We start from the raw sequence: 18,400 nt of genomic DNA, 5'->3' as shown, positions 1-18,400 counted from the left end.
TAATAATATTTTCAGAGATTGATGAAAAACTAGCTGTTTCTGGGGAGGGTTTTGACATAAATGATTAAAAGTAGACAGCTGGGATGAGCAAAACTTATTAAATAGCCTAGTTTGACTAAATGGGCAGGAATAATAAGCCAACAGCGCGGTATAAGACAATGACTGACAGATATGGATATCTGCTCCGCTGCATTGAGGGAAGCGACCCCCCAGGATGACTGGACCCGCCCCGGCGTCGACACATCCATCAGTTCCTCCAGGTCGAACACGTGAGCGCGCGGGAGAGAGGGAGAGGGAGAGCGAGTCGTAAACACAGACAGAGCGAGAGAGGAAGGGCTCGAGGACGAGTGGAAGTTTTAGACCTGATCCGAGAGGTGATGCGGAGAAGATCTGGGGATTCGGCCAGCTCCTCGAGAACGGGGGAATTCCTCCGCATGAAACCCAGGAGTGAGAGGATATCTGGAGCTCTTCCCACAACGGATTTGGACAACCTAATGTTTTGTTTGTACTTTTTTTGAGGGGGTGTACATATAAAAAAGGCAATAAGTCACAATCTGAGGGACGTTTAGTGCACTTGCTTTATGAATAATACAGAATTGAGCTAATGAAGAGAGGAAGCCCACAGATGAGAGTTCAAGGTAAGTAGAAGAAATCATTTTCAGAAAAATGTCCCATAATCGGAAAAATTTAATCTATTTAGAAATATTTAAAATTTAGAAGATATAGTTAAATATACGTAAATATATTTAGCTTAAGAAATAACTAAATTTCAAACGGTGAACAGAGTTTGTAGGGCAAAAATATAACCGTCTACTTTCACAGAGCTTCTAAAAAATAATAATTTTGCAATAAGGTCTCATTTGTTCACATTAGTTACTGTATTAACATCAGCTAACAAGAGGAATACATCATCTTTGTTAATGTTAGTTAACAAAAATCCAGCTGTTCATTGTGTTTTCATGTTAGTTTAATTAATGTTAACAAAACTTTTGATTTTAATAATGTATTAGTAAATGTTGCAATTAAGATTAATAAATGCTGTAGAGGTATTGTTCATTCTTAGTCCATGTTAACTAAAGTAGTTAACTAATGTTAACAAAAAAAAGTGTTACCCAAATTATAAGGTACATTTCTTTCATTTCTATTAAAAAATAGATTTTATTTAATTATTTTCAATATATAACAGAAACTATAGATTTTAATATGCAAGATAAATAAGATTACACAACATTTGTTTGTCTGCATTTCATAATACTCATTGCATAATGTTAAGCCAGAAGGAACCATTTCCTTATGCAATTATGAAATCCTAATTATTCTGAAAACATAACCGTTGTTTATGAAGTCTTCTGCCTCGACTGATCGGGCGAGATAGGAACACAAATGACTCCATGTGGTCGACATTCACAGATCATTACTGATAGCCACTTCCTTGCTTAATTGCAAACACGGTCTGGTACAACGTACTGCTAATCACATGACAAGAGAATCATATTCATCATATGTCGGGTTTGAGATAATGTGTTTTGAATGACGAGATGTTTATATATTTCCAGGAGTGTAAAAGCACAGAGACGGAACAAAGATGGGCAATACCTCGTCTACCATGTGACTACTCTAAACTCTGGTTGCATCTGGAGATAATAATTTGGAGGGGAATACTTTGGAAAGTCAATAAACTGGATTTTGCAAGCAAACCCGAAGACGTGCATCGCTTGAACTGAACACACTTGGCCACTATCTGATCGGAGGGAGTCTGTGACAATGCTGGACGAGCCCACGGGAAGAACAAAAGCTCAGTTTTACAACGCAGAATGGCTAGCTACAGTGTCCTCAACCAAACGGGGAGCGAGGACGAGCCTGGAGAACAACTGCGCTGGGCCGCACTGCTCATTCTCCTGGTCATCTTTCCCACCATTGGTGGAAACATCCTGGTCATCCTGGCCGTGTCACTGGAGAGGAAGCTCCAGAACGCCACTAACTTCTTCCTGATGTCTCTGGCCGTGGCCGATCTACTGGTGGGATTGCTAGTGATGCCCATCGCTCTGGTGACTGTGCTTTTCCGTAAGTAATCTGAACTTTGATTGTACAAATAGAAAATAAAACTAAAGATTCAGGAAGCTCCAAGGCAGTCTCGTCTCTTTAGAAAGGGTTAAAAAGCCTTTATTGTTTTGGCTTGGTCATTTTAAACCTTTAAAACACTCACGCGTTTCGGCGTACAAGCCTTCGTCAGGGAGTCAACAAATAACAAAGGCTTTTTAACCTTTCTAAAGAGACGAGAGTGCCTTGAGAGTTTCCTGAATCTTTTCCACATATGATTATCCCATCCAAAGAGCACCTCAAGCTAACATTGAGTCCTGGAAGCGCTCATCTACAGACATTTGAGAAAATAACAAGTTCGGTAACACTTTACTTAAAGTCCTTGTGCATAATGCATTATAAAAGTATGTTGAATGCTGTAATTAGGCCTTATAATGCATTGTATGGTCTCATGAATAATTGTAACCACAGTTATATGCACTATAATACTTAAAAATTTGAATATGGTGCAAAAGTTCATTTATTTCAGTAATTCAACTTAAAAGGTGAAACTAATATATTATATAGACTCATTACATGCAAAGTGAGATATTTCAAGCCTTTATTTGTTATAATTTTGATGATTATGGTTTACAGATTATGAAAACCTTTTCACAATATTTTAATTTTGAATTTGGGGTTTTCATAAGCTGTAAGCCATAATCATCTAAATTATAACAAATAAAGGCTTAAAATATCTCACTTTGCATGTAATGAGTCTATATAATATATTAGTTTCACCTTTTAAGTTGAATTACTGAAATAAATGATCTTTTGCACCATATTCTAATTTTTCGAATTTCACCTGTATGCATTTCATTCAAGTTTAATTGTCGATACGACAATTTTTCAGGAGTTAATTACTAAAAAAAAATTAATTGAACACCTTTAGAAAGTATAATGCATTAAAACACATGACAAACAACCAATTTCAGAATCTGCAAATATTATAATAATGCATTATAACTGGTTACAATTATTTATGAAAAGATATAACGTATTATAATGTACATTATATAATACCTTTATAATGCATTATACATGCGGGCTTTGAGTAAAGTGTCACCAAAAGTTCTTCCAACATTAGTTTGATGGTTTCATAAGGTTTGTATGATAGTGGAAGTTATAACCCAGATGAAATCTGTAGACTTTTTTTGTCTATGATTTTGAAACTAGTTTTCAGTGTACCACTAAAACCATATTAAACAGAATGATAAAGACCATGTTTCGTTTCCCTGCACTGACAGACCGAACACACACTAGTCATAAAAACATGTCTCGCACAACTTTCAAACATCTGCCAAGCTACTACTACTGTCATTCGCATGCCAGCGTGTCTTTCAGCTGCGATGCCAACACACTCCAGTCGCTCCATTATTCCTCATTGATGAGATTTGATGACATTTATTACTTCAATTGCTGCACCTGGTCTTCACACATTAAAGCTTAAGGTGAACCAGAACTGCGCTGGCTTCATCACAATACCGGGACAGTTCACCCAAAGATTCGGTCATCATTTAATCAACAAACCTGAATGACTGACTTTCTTCTCTGAGACACAAGAGAAAATGGTTTCACTTTATTTTGACTAGAAGTAATGTTGCACTTCTCATTATTAGTAGACTGGTACGGTTGGGTTAGAATAAGTTTGTAGTTGAAAATGTATAGTCTTGAACTTATAGTTCAAAAGGGACCATCACAAAAAAAAAAAAGTAGTGTTACCAGGAAAATAATTCCTTCAAAATGGTAACTTTTTTTAATCCATACAATGAAAGGCAAAGACACAAACGCCAAAAAATTACAGAATTTAAATTTTTAGCATGAAATATCCCTTTAACCCCGGTCATCTGTCCTGGAAAAACAGATGCTATTCATCCAAAGCAACTTGTTATTGATTTTTTGGGGGGTGGGGAGGGGTTGGTTATTCTGAAAATGAAACTGAGGTTTCAGTCGTTGAGTTAAACCAAGCCTTGATGACGTGAACACATTGAGTCGTCCCCCAAGGACCATAAGGATAGGAAAAGAAGCAAAAGTCCAGGCTTTCTAAAGGTGTTCCACACAAAGAGAACCATGTGTGAACGCAGAAAAGAAAAAAAGATTTGGCCAAACAGCTGAAGCTCACCAGAAGTCATGAACACTGACAGGTTATTAAGTTGAATTACCTTAGGAGGAAGGGGTACAATAACACATTTGGTGTGAGTGCAACAACTTATTGACCAAGTAAGAAGTAACTCTAGATACAACTTAGCCGTAACTCTAGACCTTAATTCTCAAGGTAATAACTTGCGATTAAATGTAATCATAAAAATAAAAGTAACCTTTCCCAATTGGAGTAACTCAAAGGTTTCGGTCGTGTGGAGATATCCTGTGAGATGTGCTTGCTCAAACAGAAAAACCAATGTTATACACCAACGGCCACGTCCACATCTGTGGACCAGGTGAAGACAGAAACTGAAGTTAACGCCATGAAAAAAAGCACCGACTGAACACTGTGAAAATCTACACAGCGCTTGATAAAGAGTCTCAGCAGGGCTAAAAACAAGAGCCTACCCTTGAGAGCACACCACAAATGTATTTCTCTGAGAAAGAGAGAAATATTTACATGAGGAAGTTGAGACTTGGCAGTGCAAACCTAAAGTGTGGTAGAGTGTCTCTTTATTTAGCTTTCAGGAAGAGAGGGCACACTTTCCTGACAGTCTATATGGAAACTAGGGATGGACGATGTAGTGAATATTAATGATTTTGTAGGCAACATACAATTTTGGAATATCGCAAATAGGTTTCCTGTGATTTGGGGTCTAAATGCAATTAAATGAACCTATACTGCTCAACTGCTTCACATACTGAAAAAAATTATATTCAAATTTCACCAGACATGGGCTGCAAGAAACACTGCTCAATTCATGCAAAAAAAAATCAGAATAGTGTCATTTAATGCATGTTATGCATTTGACTCATGCTCATTAAATCAATTCAAATATGATTCAGAAAGCTTCAAAAAGCCCAGCTGGCAATAATGTACCCTCTGAGGAGCTCCTATGAAGGTCTGTTTAGTAAAGAGGGGTGACCTGACTAATGCCAGTTTTCAACATCTGGTCAAGGCCTCTCCAAACCATGGAGATCTGCTCATAAACCACAAGTTTGGAGATACACTAGTTTAGGTCCATGCAAGCTAAAAAAAAAAATCATGTTTGAAAACAAAAACCCAAAACAGCTTTTACAAAATGCAGCTTTGATTGAGTTTAATTACCATATTTTCCGGACTACAAGTCGCACTTTTTTTCATAGTTTGGCTGGTCCTGCGACTTATAGTCGGGTGCGACGTATATATCAAAATTAATTCATACTGACTGAGATGAACCAAGAGAAAACATTACCGTCTACAGCCGCGAGAGGGCGCTCTAGTTAGCGGAGTTGTTCAGAAGCGACACTGAGGAAGAACTCAATGTATTCAGTGTTGTGGAGTGAGATCGGGAGCTTGGTGAACTTGCTAACCGGTAACTTCTTGGACTCGCTGGCTAATGTTAATTTAGCCTATTCAGCCTCTCAGGTATATGTTCTTTATGCTATTGTGTAGCTGAATAACTGTTAATGTGTGACGTTAACACACCGGACACTATTCAGCCTGTTGTTCTGTGTGCTATTGTGCAGTTGAATAACTTGCCTTTCCAGATTAAATGTCTGTTCTTGGTCTTGGATTTTGTGAAATAAATGCGAATTATATGTTTTTTTCCCTTTTCATGACTCATTTTTTCTTCATTTCACTTATAGTACGGAAAACAAGGTACCTTTTTGAAGAATGTTGCTAAATTTAGCATATAACCCTCTTTTTCACTTGTCATGAGGTCAATAATATGGTACTGCACCACAGAGTTTATCTGAAGACAAACTAAAAAACTGGCAACAAGAAAACAATATCTTATTTAAAAGCTTTAGACAATATCATATGTAAGTGTACTGGGATGAAGATCAACTCGATTCACCATTTCATGTCCGTCACTACAATAAACCGCATCACTGATGAAGAGCTTGATGAATAAGCCAAAAGCCCTCGAGTGTTTAATCTTATGAACTGTTTTTTGTTAAACTCAAGCTTGTATCACTTTATTTCATAATGTTCAGATCCAATAGATGCAAGATGAGATGCAAAGGCTGTGATAAATTAAAGTAATGCATTTTCTTACGTCCATGTCCAAACAAGACAAACAAATGAAAACCAGTCTATTGACATTTAAGGTGATGATACACAGGGCAACTTTTTGGGCAATGTTGCGGTCAACGGGCAACCAGACGAGACACAGGGCCCACGACCCATCTTAATTATCCAGATAGAAATGCATTGCCCAGTTTCAATGGGAAAGTGCCCAAGCAACAATCACTCTGCAATATTGCCCAGCAACATTACTCAAAAAGTTGCCCTGTGTATCATCACCTTAACAGTGAGTCCTGCGTTGTGAGAAATGCAACAGCAACGAAAAGCTGCAAAGTCATCTGAAAAAAATGGCAAAAACGTTTTGTATGATCTAAAAAAAAAAAACTGCTCAAATGACTAGTAGCACTATGTGGAATCTGTGATGTAAAATGTTCATAATAATATTAGGCTTATTCTGTATGGGTGACTGAAGAGGATAAACAAGCAATCATACTAGTTTTGAAACTTTTGAGGGATCAGGTTAGGCCTGGATGTCTCCAGAAACACAACATAACTTCAAATGGGTTACAAACTAACCCTGACAGAAGCTAAGTGTTTGTGACGTATCACAAAATGGCAAAAAGTTTGTCGTATCTCCACTTCAGCCAACCCATTGATTGGTGCGTAAACTTCTCTTCATGTTTCAGACTCCAGATGGCCCCTTCCAGACTTCCTGTGCCCTATCTGGCTGTTTCTGGACGTCTTGTTCTCAACGGCGTCCATCATGCACCTGTGCGCCATCTCCCTCGACCGCTACATAGCGATCAAGAAGCCAATCCAGCACAGCCAGTTCAAGTCCAGAGCTAAAGCGTTGGCGAAAATCGCACTTGTCTGGCTAATCTCTATAGGTATGTCAAAACCTTTTTTACAATATGAATGAATGCATGAACAATAACAAATCCTCATTTGAATACATATTCATATCTACTATAAAACGAAAAGGAAATATTGCCTTTACAATATTAGGGAATGGCATTAACCCAATTGAAAACTATTTTAAAAACAATTGCCTCTCAAAAGATGGGAACAAGCTCAAATCTAGTTTCATTACCTACATTTAAAAAAATATGTATAGCTATATAGAAACTGTGGCAAAACTCAGTCCTTAATCTCCACACCAATCAATGATCTCAACACTCGTTGTCTCTGGAAAAGTCGCATACGCATAAATTTCCTTTATCTTGTGTCACTGACTGGCCAGCAAACTTCCATTTATACAAGCAATATTGGCTTGTGGGGGTGAAATGAAAGTAAACACCTTGAAATGTCTGCTCGTTAACAACAGTTGTGTTGTTTGAACGACCTCAAGGTTCTGGAATCGTTTCACCACCATAAAAAGGCAGGCCACGTGCTTTGTCACTTCAACACTGACCATAAACACCACATCTCTGTGTACTCCTGAGAACGATTTCACATATTCTCACATTTGACAAAGCAGTCTTGCTGAGAAAAGACAGGAGCTCATGGTTATGGACAAGGGTGCACATAACTTTTTTGGTCTGGTTCTCAAGGGAGCACCTGGAGATGCTTTATACTTTACACGGCACACTTTTCCTACAAGCTGTCGTCATCCCTTTCCTCCTGACTGCTATCCTCACTCTCTTGATCTCTCTCGAACACAGTAGATTATGTTTTTTTATTTTCTTAACAGTAATGACACAGACAACAGCATGAATATTAGGCTGCCATCACTTTAAAACCGAATGCACAGAACAAATATACTAACACACATCCGGTTTCTTTCTCAACTGTTCACTTATGACATAACCGAGAGAATACTTGCCGGGTCCGTTCAAGCGCAAGTGAAGGCAAAAGAGGAATTAATTCTGTATTCAAGAGCTGTCTGAAACGTGCCTCTCTCATGATTTTCATCTCTTCTTCCACGTTTAAAATCATTTGAATGTGTAAATTGGCAAGAAGCACATGTCCAAATGATGCAATTTCTCTCTAGGAGCGTTAAACTTAGCAGTTAATCCGTGAATCACGTGACTGCTCAACCGTGGGGGCTGGTCCGTGCAACTGCGATTCGATGCACCCCTAATAATTATTGAACACACTTATTATCATGTTTTTTTTATCTAACCATCGCTTATTTTTACCACGCATGCGCACCAGTTATGTGCACCCCTGGTTATGGATACTTCAAGTAAAAGTCCAAGATGTGTTATCGATGTCATAAATACTATTATTAGTAATAATTGCCAATTTTATACATTTTTACACAAGAGCACCACAATATCAAGAGGGGCATCTCATGCTGTTTTTAATTGTACTTTTCTACAAGTTTTTCGTTTAAAAAAATGCCTCGAGACCAGTGTTCTGGTCCATAACACCACACAAGCTGGAGGAACATCACACAAGCTGAACTGTTCAAGGATCTGAAGAGCCAATTAATCAACTAGTCTTTCTGGCGACCAATCAACTAGTAGCATTTTGTTTTAAAAAAAAAAAGTATCTGCCAAAGCACAAAACTATTTGTTGGGCAGGAGCTTAGATAAGGAATGAATGACTATGCAATAACCTAGTCCAGGGGTGTCCAATCCTGTGTGTGGGTAGGGGTGTGACGATAACCGCAATATCGCGTTAATGAGATGCCTACCGCGGTGTGAGGTCATCACCGCACTTTTTTTTTTTTTTTTTTGCTGAAAGTTACAGGAGTGCATATGGTGTGATATGAACTATAAACGCATTCATCTTTGCTTACAATTGACCCTTCGCTAAGCCACGCCCAAAAACCGCCACTGGCCAATCGTGGCTTTATCCGTAACTAGTGCGGGAGGTCTGGCAAGCTTTCGAGCGAGGGGAACATGCCGAATGGTTGTGCGTATGGATTGTGCAAATACCCGGTATCCTAAAAGTTTGGACGGTAGGGTGGAATTTTTTTTCTTTCCCGAAACCTAAAAGCCACGGGGAGAAATGCTGCGCGTGGATCAGGCAGTGTGGAACGCCCCATTCACAACTAAATGTCCACAGGATTAACAAAAACACTAACCTAATATTGCTTTGAAATAATGACGATTCTTTGTTCATAATGCATATATTTGAACATAAAATAAGACGATTAAAGGCAAGACGGAGGCTCACTGACATACTTTAAAATGTATTTAAGCATTTTGTTAATCGACGGTCTACTACCCCTGGCTGAGTAACTTTAAGGTTGCGTTACCCCAATCCGATCGCGGCTCTCCCGGTGTTAGTGTTGTTATTCCACTAGATTTATGAATAAGCTGTTTGATTTATAATTATTAGATTATAATTTATTTTCACATTTCACTTACCCTGCTCTGCATGAACAGCTGCTCCTCAATTTGTGTGTTTCCCATTTGAATGGTCAGCGAATGAGGCGGCTGCTGCTTGCGCCGGGACTAAGCCTATATAGGCTAGGCTTTAGCTTCAAATTTGATTAAATTATTCTCGAATCGGTTGCATATTATGTCGTGAATATATCCCTCGAATGCATACTGCAGTCCCTTCTGTCTCGCTCTCTCAGATATTTCACCTGTTCGCCAAAAAATATCTCCTTGGGAATGTTTGACACCGCATACCCGGCGCTATGGCCGGGCCCGCCTACAGAGCTCATGTGCTCATGTGTTTTTATTATAACATTTAATAGGCTATATTTAGAAGACGCTTTTATGCAAAAAAGCGCGCACTGCATGGCACGGAGGCGCGGGCGAGAACACTTTCCTATCAACAGTTGAAACAACTTAATACTCAATAGCCTACTCAAATAATCATTTCTGGTAATACAGAAAATAATAATACATTATTCTCAAATACTTTTATTTGTGTAAACTCACAACAACAAGAAAACGTTGTGCTTTTGTAAAATAAAATAAAACAATCAGATGCACATGATCCGTAAACTGGAGCGCGAGAACTGAAACAATATAGCATAGCTAAAGCAAATGTCCACTTTAAAACGAACAAATTCGAATCGAAAGCTAATTCCTTCTGATAATGTAATATGAAATGTGAATTTCTCTCTTACTCGATCTGCTTAACAGCGGAGATGTGTTTTTAGCCGAAAACAATAGTTTATTATTAATATGAATGGCTCTTCTCATTCAGCACTGCGGGAAAAACATAAATTCCAGGTTCTAATTTGGCCTTAGAAAACCAGTAAAATCGACATGTTTTTCATATTAATTTGTGAATATTTTAAATGTTTAATAAAAAGGAAAAAAGTCTTAATTTAATACTTAACTTGAGATGTGTGACGGCTGTTCCGTGTTCACGGAACAATGCAGACCAAAGGCTATAACTGTAACATGATATCTTCAGTAGCCGAAATATGAGTGGGCAATAGGCTAATTTGTAGTTACGATATTGAAATCGCCGTGAAACTGTTGTAGCAATAGTTGGTTGTTGTCCTATAGAAAAATGTGTTGGATGTCATAATTAGGCCTTGAGGAGGGTGACAAGGGGCAGCCGGTGAATTTGGACGAGCCAGTATGCCGTATTTGTAGCTCAAAAGTATCCGTCTCGCGAGGAAATACCACTAATTTAAGATCGCATCTTAGAATTAACCATCCTGTGGCGTTTGCCGGACTTGGGTGCAGCACACCTGGTAACTTTAAGCCTACAACCTCAGGCCAGCAGCGACAGTTGGGAGTCTCCGAGGCCTTTGCGAGAGGTGCGAAGTACCAAAGAGGCAGCAATCAGTGGCGAGCACTTACTGACAGCGTGACTCGTTATTTGGTTGAAGAAATGGTGCCATTCCGTACCGTTGAGAAGCCAGCGTTCAAAGCCATGCTACAGGCATTTGATAAGCAATATGTACTTCCTGGGCGAAAGTACTTTTCTGAAACAGCGATTCCTGAAAAGTATCTGTCAGTGAAGGACGACATAATACAGGACTTAAAAGACCTTGATCATTTCTCAGTGACAACTGATATGTGGTCAAGCGTTAACATGATGCCATACATGAGCCTGACCATACACTATCTCAGCGCAAACTGGGAACTAAAATCGAAGTGCCTGGAAACCGTGTTCACGCCAGAAAGCCACACGGGTGACAACCTGGCAGAAGCCCTCAGGTCCTCCTTCCAAGAGTGGTCCCTGGACGAGAGGAAACTGGTCTGTATTACCACAGACAATGGGGCAAATATTGTGGCTGCGGTGCGAAAACTTGGCTGGAAATGGCTAAATTGCTTTGGCCATAATCTGCATTTAGCCGTCACCAATGCAATGAAGACAGAAAAGGACCGCACTGCCCGAGCCATGGGTGTGTGCAGAACATTGGTGACGACTTTTTCGCAGAGCTGGCAAAAGAAGAGAAAGCTGCAGAAAGAACAAGTCGAGCTCAACCTGCCCCAACATTGCTTAGTTCTGGTGAGTTGTGTGCCAAACTTCGATTCTTATTTCTTTAGACGTTGTTTTTCAGGTAACAGTCCATGGATATAAACGCACTCGTCCAAACGCAACTTGTTGAAACTTTGAATAATTTATTCTACAAAATAAAGGGTTGCAAACGATGACAAAACCTGTTCCATAATTCCTATTAAACTCAAAAGATATCGAAAAAAATAATAAATAAATGTTATTTTATATTATTGTTAACCTGTTAGCCTTCAGCGCCACTTTTGAAAAATCCCCAGAAATAGCATACCCAACCTAAAAAAGATTCAATTAATTGACCCTTTGTCCTAAAAGCTCAAGTACGGTCTCATTTGAAAGCTGACACCTGGCACTTTATTGGAAATGTAGAATGAATTATTGTCATAATGAAAAAAAAATTATGAATAGCTTCAAAGTTGTGTAAGTTATTAGAAATTTATTTTTATGAAACATCTTCATGAAAATTAAATTGAAGTTGGCCCGTCAGCACTCTAGAAATGCACTCCAGCTAAAGACACATGTCTGACCATGTTATATTTAAAATTTGAAGGTGATAAGTCTAAAACTCTGTATTTTGTTAAATGTTTTTCAAGATCATCTCAAATGACTTTATTTTGAATTGACTCTAAAATGCAAACTTGTGTTTATTGTCATCTATTAGCATCTATTCAGTCTATTGTCTCTATTGTTTTGTGGTGCAAACGAGCCCCATTCAGTGTCACTCTCTCCTGCTCACATTTACACCTTTCCAGCCGGCTTATGGCCATAAATATTATTTTCCTTTGTCTCCATTATAATCGCTAACGACTGGCTAATCACGGTGTTTCACCCCCTAATTTCTTTCATAATCTTCACTTCACATTTGAAACTGTATCAAATGCCTTTCTTAAATAAAGAAATATTTCAGTAAGCATTCCGATTTAGAAAAAAAATCATAAAAAATAACAGCTAGATGGCAGGTGCAACTAGAGAGCTAGCTAGCATGTTAGCTTAGCACACCATCAATACACGACAATTTATGAGATCAAAACCCTTTTTGTGCTCCAAACTTACTTTATAGTGCAAGTCGAGTGTTTTAAATAATCTTCTATGAGCTTATTTGGCTTCAGAAAAGAAAATCAGACAGAAAATATATGATTTGATATTATTCTGCACTATTGTAAAGTCTATACCGATTAGCATTACATTATACATATAATCTATTATTATAAAAATACCTGACATGGCTCGAAGAACACAGGTAAATCAAATATCATTGCAATCATGTTTATTGTCTTCAAAACATCTTTATCTGCATGTTATAGCGATCTCTGAAAGCTAACGTTAGCCTGTGTTTATGTCAGTGACGTCCTGGAAGGTCACAGGTTATTTCTTCTTCGTGAGCTTTCATATTTGGAAAAAACTGTGCAAATGGCGCCCTCAGCCTGCTGTATGGATTGAAAACACAGTACATCAGAGTATCCAGCGCTCTTTATGTATACATCGACGCATTTGGATATAAATTCAATAAATATTATTCCTGTCTATAGAAATATGATGTAAACCTATGATAATATATCAATATTTCTCCAAATCTGCACATTTGTGAGCCAAAAGCCCTGAGGAACGTTGTTTTGTCACGCGTTCTCAAGACAACAGCACCGGAGTTTTTTTCTGAATGGAGCAGCTGACGCTCATAATTCATATTAAAGGTATCGACTCATTTTTTCATTACATAAATCCTGACACAAATTAAGACATAACTGTCACTATAAGTTTCTCAGAATACAATAGTGGTCAAATACTGAAACGTGAGACTTATATATTTTTAATGATGTATAGTTTGTCAAGGTAATAACATTAAATCTGATAGTAACTTTGAACTATTTAAAAAAAAAAACGCTTCAGAGCGTCCTCGCTCTGGTGAAGGTTAACATGTTTATGATGTAATAATTTGAATTTTTCAAAGCGAATACAAAACGAAATAACAAAATCTAAAATCCTGTAAATAACTGGGCAAAACCTATGGAAACGCCAATCAATGCTCTGAATTTCTGCTGCCCATTTTCATGATCAAAATAAGAATAAGATTTTATTTATCCCGAGCTGGAGAGATTCGCTTGTTATAGCAGCTCCAGATACTACGGAGCCCTGCACATGGTGGAGTATTTACGCGCGTAACGCGTCTTTGCATTGACTTAACATTGAAATGACTCGCGCCTGACGCGCTATTCGCGTCCGGTGTGAACGCACCATTAGGCTACTAATTCGTTCCCTCTATTTATAAATCGTGTGTACGATTTAGCCTAGTTTTTTCCTGTTATGTGCGGGGCTCCGTAAGATAAGACACAACAGATGGCAAAAATACACATTAAATAAAAAATAAAGAAATGGAGAATAAGAATAAGAGCATAGCCTATATAGGCCTAACTGCACCCACACACCGGACGCGAATAGCGCGTCAGGCGCGAGTGATTTCAATGTTAAGTCAATGCAAAGACGCGTTACACGCGTTTTACGCGCGTAACGCGTCTTTGCATTGACTTAACATTGAAATGACTCGCGCCTGACGCGCTATTCGCGTCCGGTGTGAACGCACCATAAGGCTACAAAATACAGATTGATGTGAACATTGCACTGGTCGCGAAAAGAAGATAGTGGCACGGTGTATAAATAAATACATTTTATTGCACAGACCAAAAAACATAGCCTAATTGGGCAATTGTGTTTTTAATGTATTCACAGGATTGTCCTACCAGGTGGGGCACTAAGCAAAAAATGGTTGCGCGCGTTCTCGAGCAAGTCCCAGCAATTAGGAGGGTGTTGATGGATGACCGGCGCAGCCAACATTTGATACCGACGTGGCAGGACATCGAAGTCCTCGAATCCGTTAATGCAGCGCTGAAGAAGGTCGCGGATTTTACTGATGCGCTGTCTTCCGAGAAGACAGTTACAGCGTCCTCTGTTAAACCAGTCCTACAGTTATTAACGGAGGATCTTTTGCTCCCAACCGATGAAGACACGGAGTTGACGCGCAACCTGAAAAGAAAAATGGTTGGAGTCTTGAAAGACAAATATAGTGCACCTGCAACACAGCAACTATTGGCAAAGGCCTCATTCATTGACCCAAGATACAAGGACATCAACCCCGGAGATGACGTTAAAGATGCGCTCCTGGAGGAGATGCTGACAATGCCCGAAGAGCGGCGTGATGTCGGGGATGGAGAAGGTTCCATGAGTACCGCTGCGGCTGGAGAGGGAGAAGGAGGAAGTGCGCAATCATCTTATTCTCCTCCTCCAAAAAAAAAAATGAATCTCGCGGACCTGCTTGGAAAGAGAAAAGCACAATCCTCCAATCCGGTCCCAAAAAGAATCCGTGCAGACACGGAAGTCGCAAGGTATTTGCAGGAGGAAGCCCTTGATCTGCACATTAATCCGCTTGCCTGGTGGCGGGATAATCAGGCTCGATTCCCTCTTCTGTCGAAAGTTGCCCGAAAGTATATGACTATATGCGCTACGAGCACTCCCTCGGAGCGTGTATTCAGTGCGGCTGGCAACATTGTCACTCCGTTAAGATCCTCGCTGAAACCAGACAAAGTTAACATGTTGGTTTTCATGTCACGAAACCTGAAGACCGAAAAATAAAGCATGCAGCAGGACTTGACGATTCTCTTAAGCGGCCCAACAGCCGAACACTTGTTCAGTGTTTTGCACTTTAAAAAAGGTTGTTTATGTTTAGCCTAATTAAAAGTTCATTATTCATATTTACAATTTAATATAAATGTTAATTTGCTGTTAATAATAAATAAAATTGCTTTATAATTATTAAAAAACGGTTGTTTAAGTTTAGCCTAATTAATAGTTAATTATTAATATGTAAATTTAATATAAATGTTCATTTGTTTATTTGTTAATAAAGAATACTGCTTTATAATTATTAAAAAAGGCTGTTTAAGTTTTGCCTAATTAATAGTTCATTATTCATATTTACAATTTAATATAAATGTTAATTTGCTGTTAATAATAAATACAATTGCTTTATAATTATTAAAAAATGGTTGTTTAAGTTTAGCCTAATTAATAGTTAATTATTAATATGTACAATTTAATATAAATGTTCATTTGTTTATTTGTTAATAAAGAATACTGCTTTATAATTATTAAAAAAGGTTGTTTAAGTTTTGCCTAATTAATAGGCCTAGTTCATTATTCATATTTACAATTTACCGTAATATAAATGTTAATTCGTTTATTTGTTTATAAAGAATAGCCTACTGCTTTATCATTATTAATTTCCATTGGCATTTACAAGCTACAGTACATGCGTTCTTGATCGCGCCTCCAGTGTGTGATGCGGCTGCGGGTGTTTTTTTTTTTTTTGTGGGGGGGGGGGGGGGGGGGTGTTGGGTTGTCGGTTAACCGCCAAACCGCGAGATTTGTTGCTTCTTCACCGCGGTGAGAAAAAATCCCATACCGTCACAGCCCTATGTGTGGGTCTCCATCTTGCTGGACAGTTTAACTCTAACCAGTGTTGCCGAAACTAGCTCATTCTGAGCTGAGACCTGAGTGGGTTAAGTCACGTCATGACAGAGGCCAAAAGAGAGTTGAGTGCAAGTCAAGACAGAGACTTGAAGAGGGTATAAATGTTCCAGACAATGTTAATATGCTTTTCTTGGGGTGAATGAAGTGAATCCAACACACCTGCCTAGAAGTTTCAAGTAATCCCAAAAGCCATGATTAGTGAGTTTAGGTGTTTACTAATAGTTTAACTGTTGGAAGATGGTCCTCCAGGAGCAAGAATGGACACCTCTAAATTAGTCCATTTCAACTAACAAAATCATGTTAATGTTTTATTTAAACCTTATTCTCTGCTCAATTTAACGATTAGTCTTTCTTTATCAGGTATTGCAATACCAATTCCAATCAAAGGGCTACAAGTCTTCGATCATCCAAACAACATCACCTTCAACAACAACCACACCTGTTTGTTGTCTCCAGAGGGCTTTGGGGACTTCAAGGTGTATGGGTCTTTGACGGCTTTCTTTATACCCCTTACAATTATGATGATCATCTACTTGCTGACAATCCAAGTCCTACGCAAGAAGGCTGATCTTTTGAGATCGAGAGCTAGGAGGCCCACCGTTTCCACGGTCTTCCAGCAGGAATTGCCGGCTCTCTCTTCACCGGAGAAAGTGGCCATTGGAAATGGAATAAAAAGGGACCGAACGCTGAGCTCCGCCACAGGGGATGAGGTTCCTCTCCGCAGGATGTCCACCATAGGGAAGAGGTCCATGCAAAACTTGACTAATGAACAAAGGGCATCAAAGGTTCTGGGGATTGTATTCATGTTGTTTGTTGTGATGTGGTGTCCTTTCTTCATTACTAATGTGACTTCTGTACTCTGTCAAGGGTGCAACGGTAATCTAGTGGAACACTTGTTGGATATCTTTCAATGGGTGGGATATGTTTCATCGGGCATCAACCCTTTGGTTTATACGCTGTTTAATAGGACGTTCAGGCAGGCCTTTAGGCGCTACATCACCTGTAACTACAGTCGTGTGAGGACTCCAAAAATGCAACGGAGAAGCAGAATTGCTTTTCGGTCACCAGTGACTGAAAACTCAAAACGGTTTATGAAACACGGTATGAAAAACGGCATTAGCCCTGTAAGCTATCAAAGTCCTCTCCGGCGTCGACCCACGAATCTGCAGACCTCCGTAAATATCACGCTGGACACGTTGCTTCTGGCGGAGAATGAAGACTGCAAACCTGACGAACGCGTAAGTCGCGTGTAGTATATCTGACACGCTTCAGAAAAGACAAGATAGAGACTTGCCATAGTGTTTCAGTGGCATAAAAACAACAAGTCCTCATGGGAACCAATGAGATATGGTCAAGAAGAAGTTCAAGGCCAAGTCCAAGGTTGGCTCAGCATTGCAGCCAATACAATACTCCATCTTTGAACCTTGGATTGGGGGATATAAGGTCTGAGAACCACCAAAAGACACAACACAGCTTTTGCGTGTGAAAATAATGGGCAGCTTAATAATTGGTGGTACTGTGAAAACAGTAAACAGTACTTAGGAGCAAGAGAGGACTGTCTTCGCACATCCCAAATTTGGTTGACAGGGTCTACAATGTGAAGCCAAAAAAAAAGGCATCTTAATAAAGATAAGCACAAATAGCTCATTTAAATCACACCTCCACTAACCTTCTGTATATAAGGAAAAATAAATGCCTTACTGAATTATAGCAGGGCTTCTTTATTTCTGTAGACTGATCTTGAATCAAAAACAAGTGCTTTTGTAAATGTAAGAAATAATGATCTGTAGATACTGACATTTCTTAAGATTCTTGGGACTATTGCCAAATAAACTTTTTCTCCAGATAATCATCATGGTTTCATTGTGAATTAAGAAAACAGTGTTTCTTGCATACTGAATATGCAAGTGCTCCTTAATGTTTACAATTGCACCAAAAAAAACAATCATATATGACGCCACTAAAAACACTCAACATGTTTTACTGTTATATTCTTATAGTGAGAATATTCTATTTGCATTTGTAGCAAGAGATCCATCAACACACACACAACTGTTCTGCGTGATTTGCATGTCTTCAGGACAGACGACAGAAACCTGTTGAACTGTTGCAGATCTATGCACTCTCTAAACACAGGAAGGATTTACATTAAAAAAAAATTGTTTAAATGACAGTTGATCACAGGAATATCGTATGGCCTTTTTAGGGCTTAAAATAGTTCACGAGTTCTACTTGGCCCAGAACCCTGAGAGGCGTCTGAGGGGGAAC

The 18,400-nt window shown here is 38.8% G+C and overlaps 2 protein-coding genes across 2 annotated transcripts in view; one reads left to right on the top strand and one right to left on the bottom strand.

The window, feature by feature from the left end:
* psmd1 (proteasome 26S subunit, non-ATPase 1) overlaps nucleotides 1-18,400 on the bottom strand; it is a 56,790-nt gene that overhangs the window by 21,679 nt on the left and 16,711 nt on the right. The window lies entirely within an intron of this gene.
* htr2b (5-hydroxytryptamine (serotonin) receptor 2B, G protein-coupled) lies at nucleotides 292-17,984 on the top strand. Its single transcript, XM_079594106.1, has 4 exons — nucleotides 292-638; nucleotides 1,557-2,064; nucleotides 6,919-7,119; nucleotides 16,493-17,984. Exons 2-4 carry the CDS (start codon nucleotides 1,815-1,817, stop codon nucleotides 17,383-17,385), a joined length of 1,344 nt encoding a protein of 447 aa, XP_079450232.1. The 5' UTR covers nucleotides 292-638; nucleotides 1,557-1,814; the 3' UTR covers nucleotides 17,386-17,984.

Source organism: Phoxinus phoxinus (genome assembly GCF_949152265.1).
Source record: "Phoxinus phoxinus genome assembly, chromosome: 20".
NCBI lineage: Eukaryota > Metazoa > Chordata > Actinopteri > Cypriniformes > Leuciscidae > Phoxinus > Phoxinus phoxinus.
This window is presented reverse-complemented; position numbering and strand designations above follow the sequence as displayed.

Excerpts from the sequence above, each read along its gene's own strand:
- htr2b (XM_079594106.1), top strand. The coding sequence starts at position 1,815 with ATGGCTAGCTACAGTGTCCTCAACCAAACGGGGAGCGAGGACGAGCCT. Across the intron at positions 2,065-6,918 it reads TCTGGTGACTGTGCTTTTCC|ACTCCAGATGGCCCCTTCCA; the intron begins GTAAGTAATCTG and ends TTCATGTTTCAG. Across the intron at positions 7,120-16,492 it reads TGTCTGGCTAATCTCTATAG|GTATTGCAATACCAATTCCA; the intron begins GTATGTCAAAAC and ends TTTCTTTATCAG.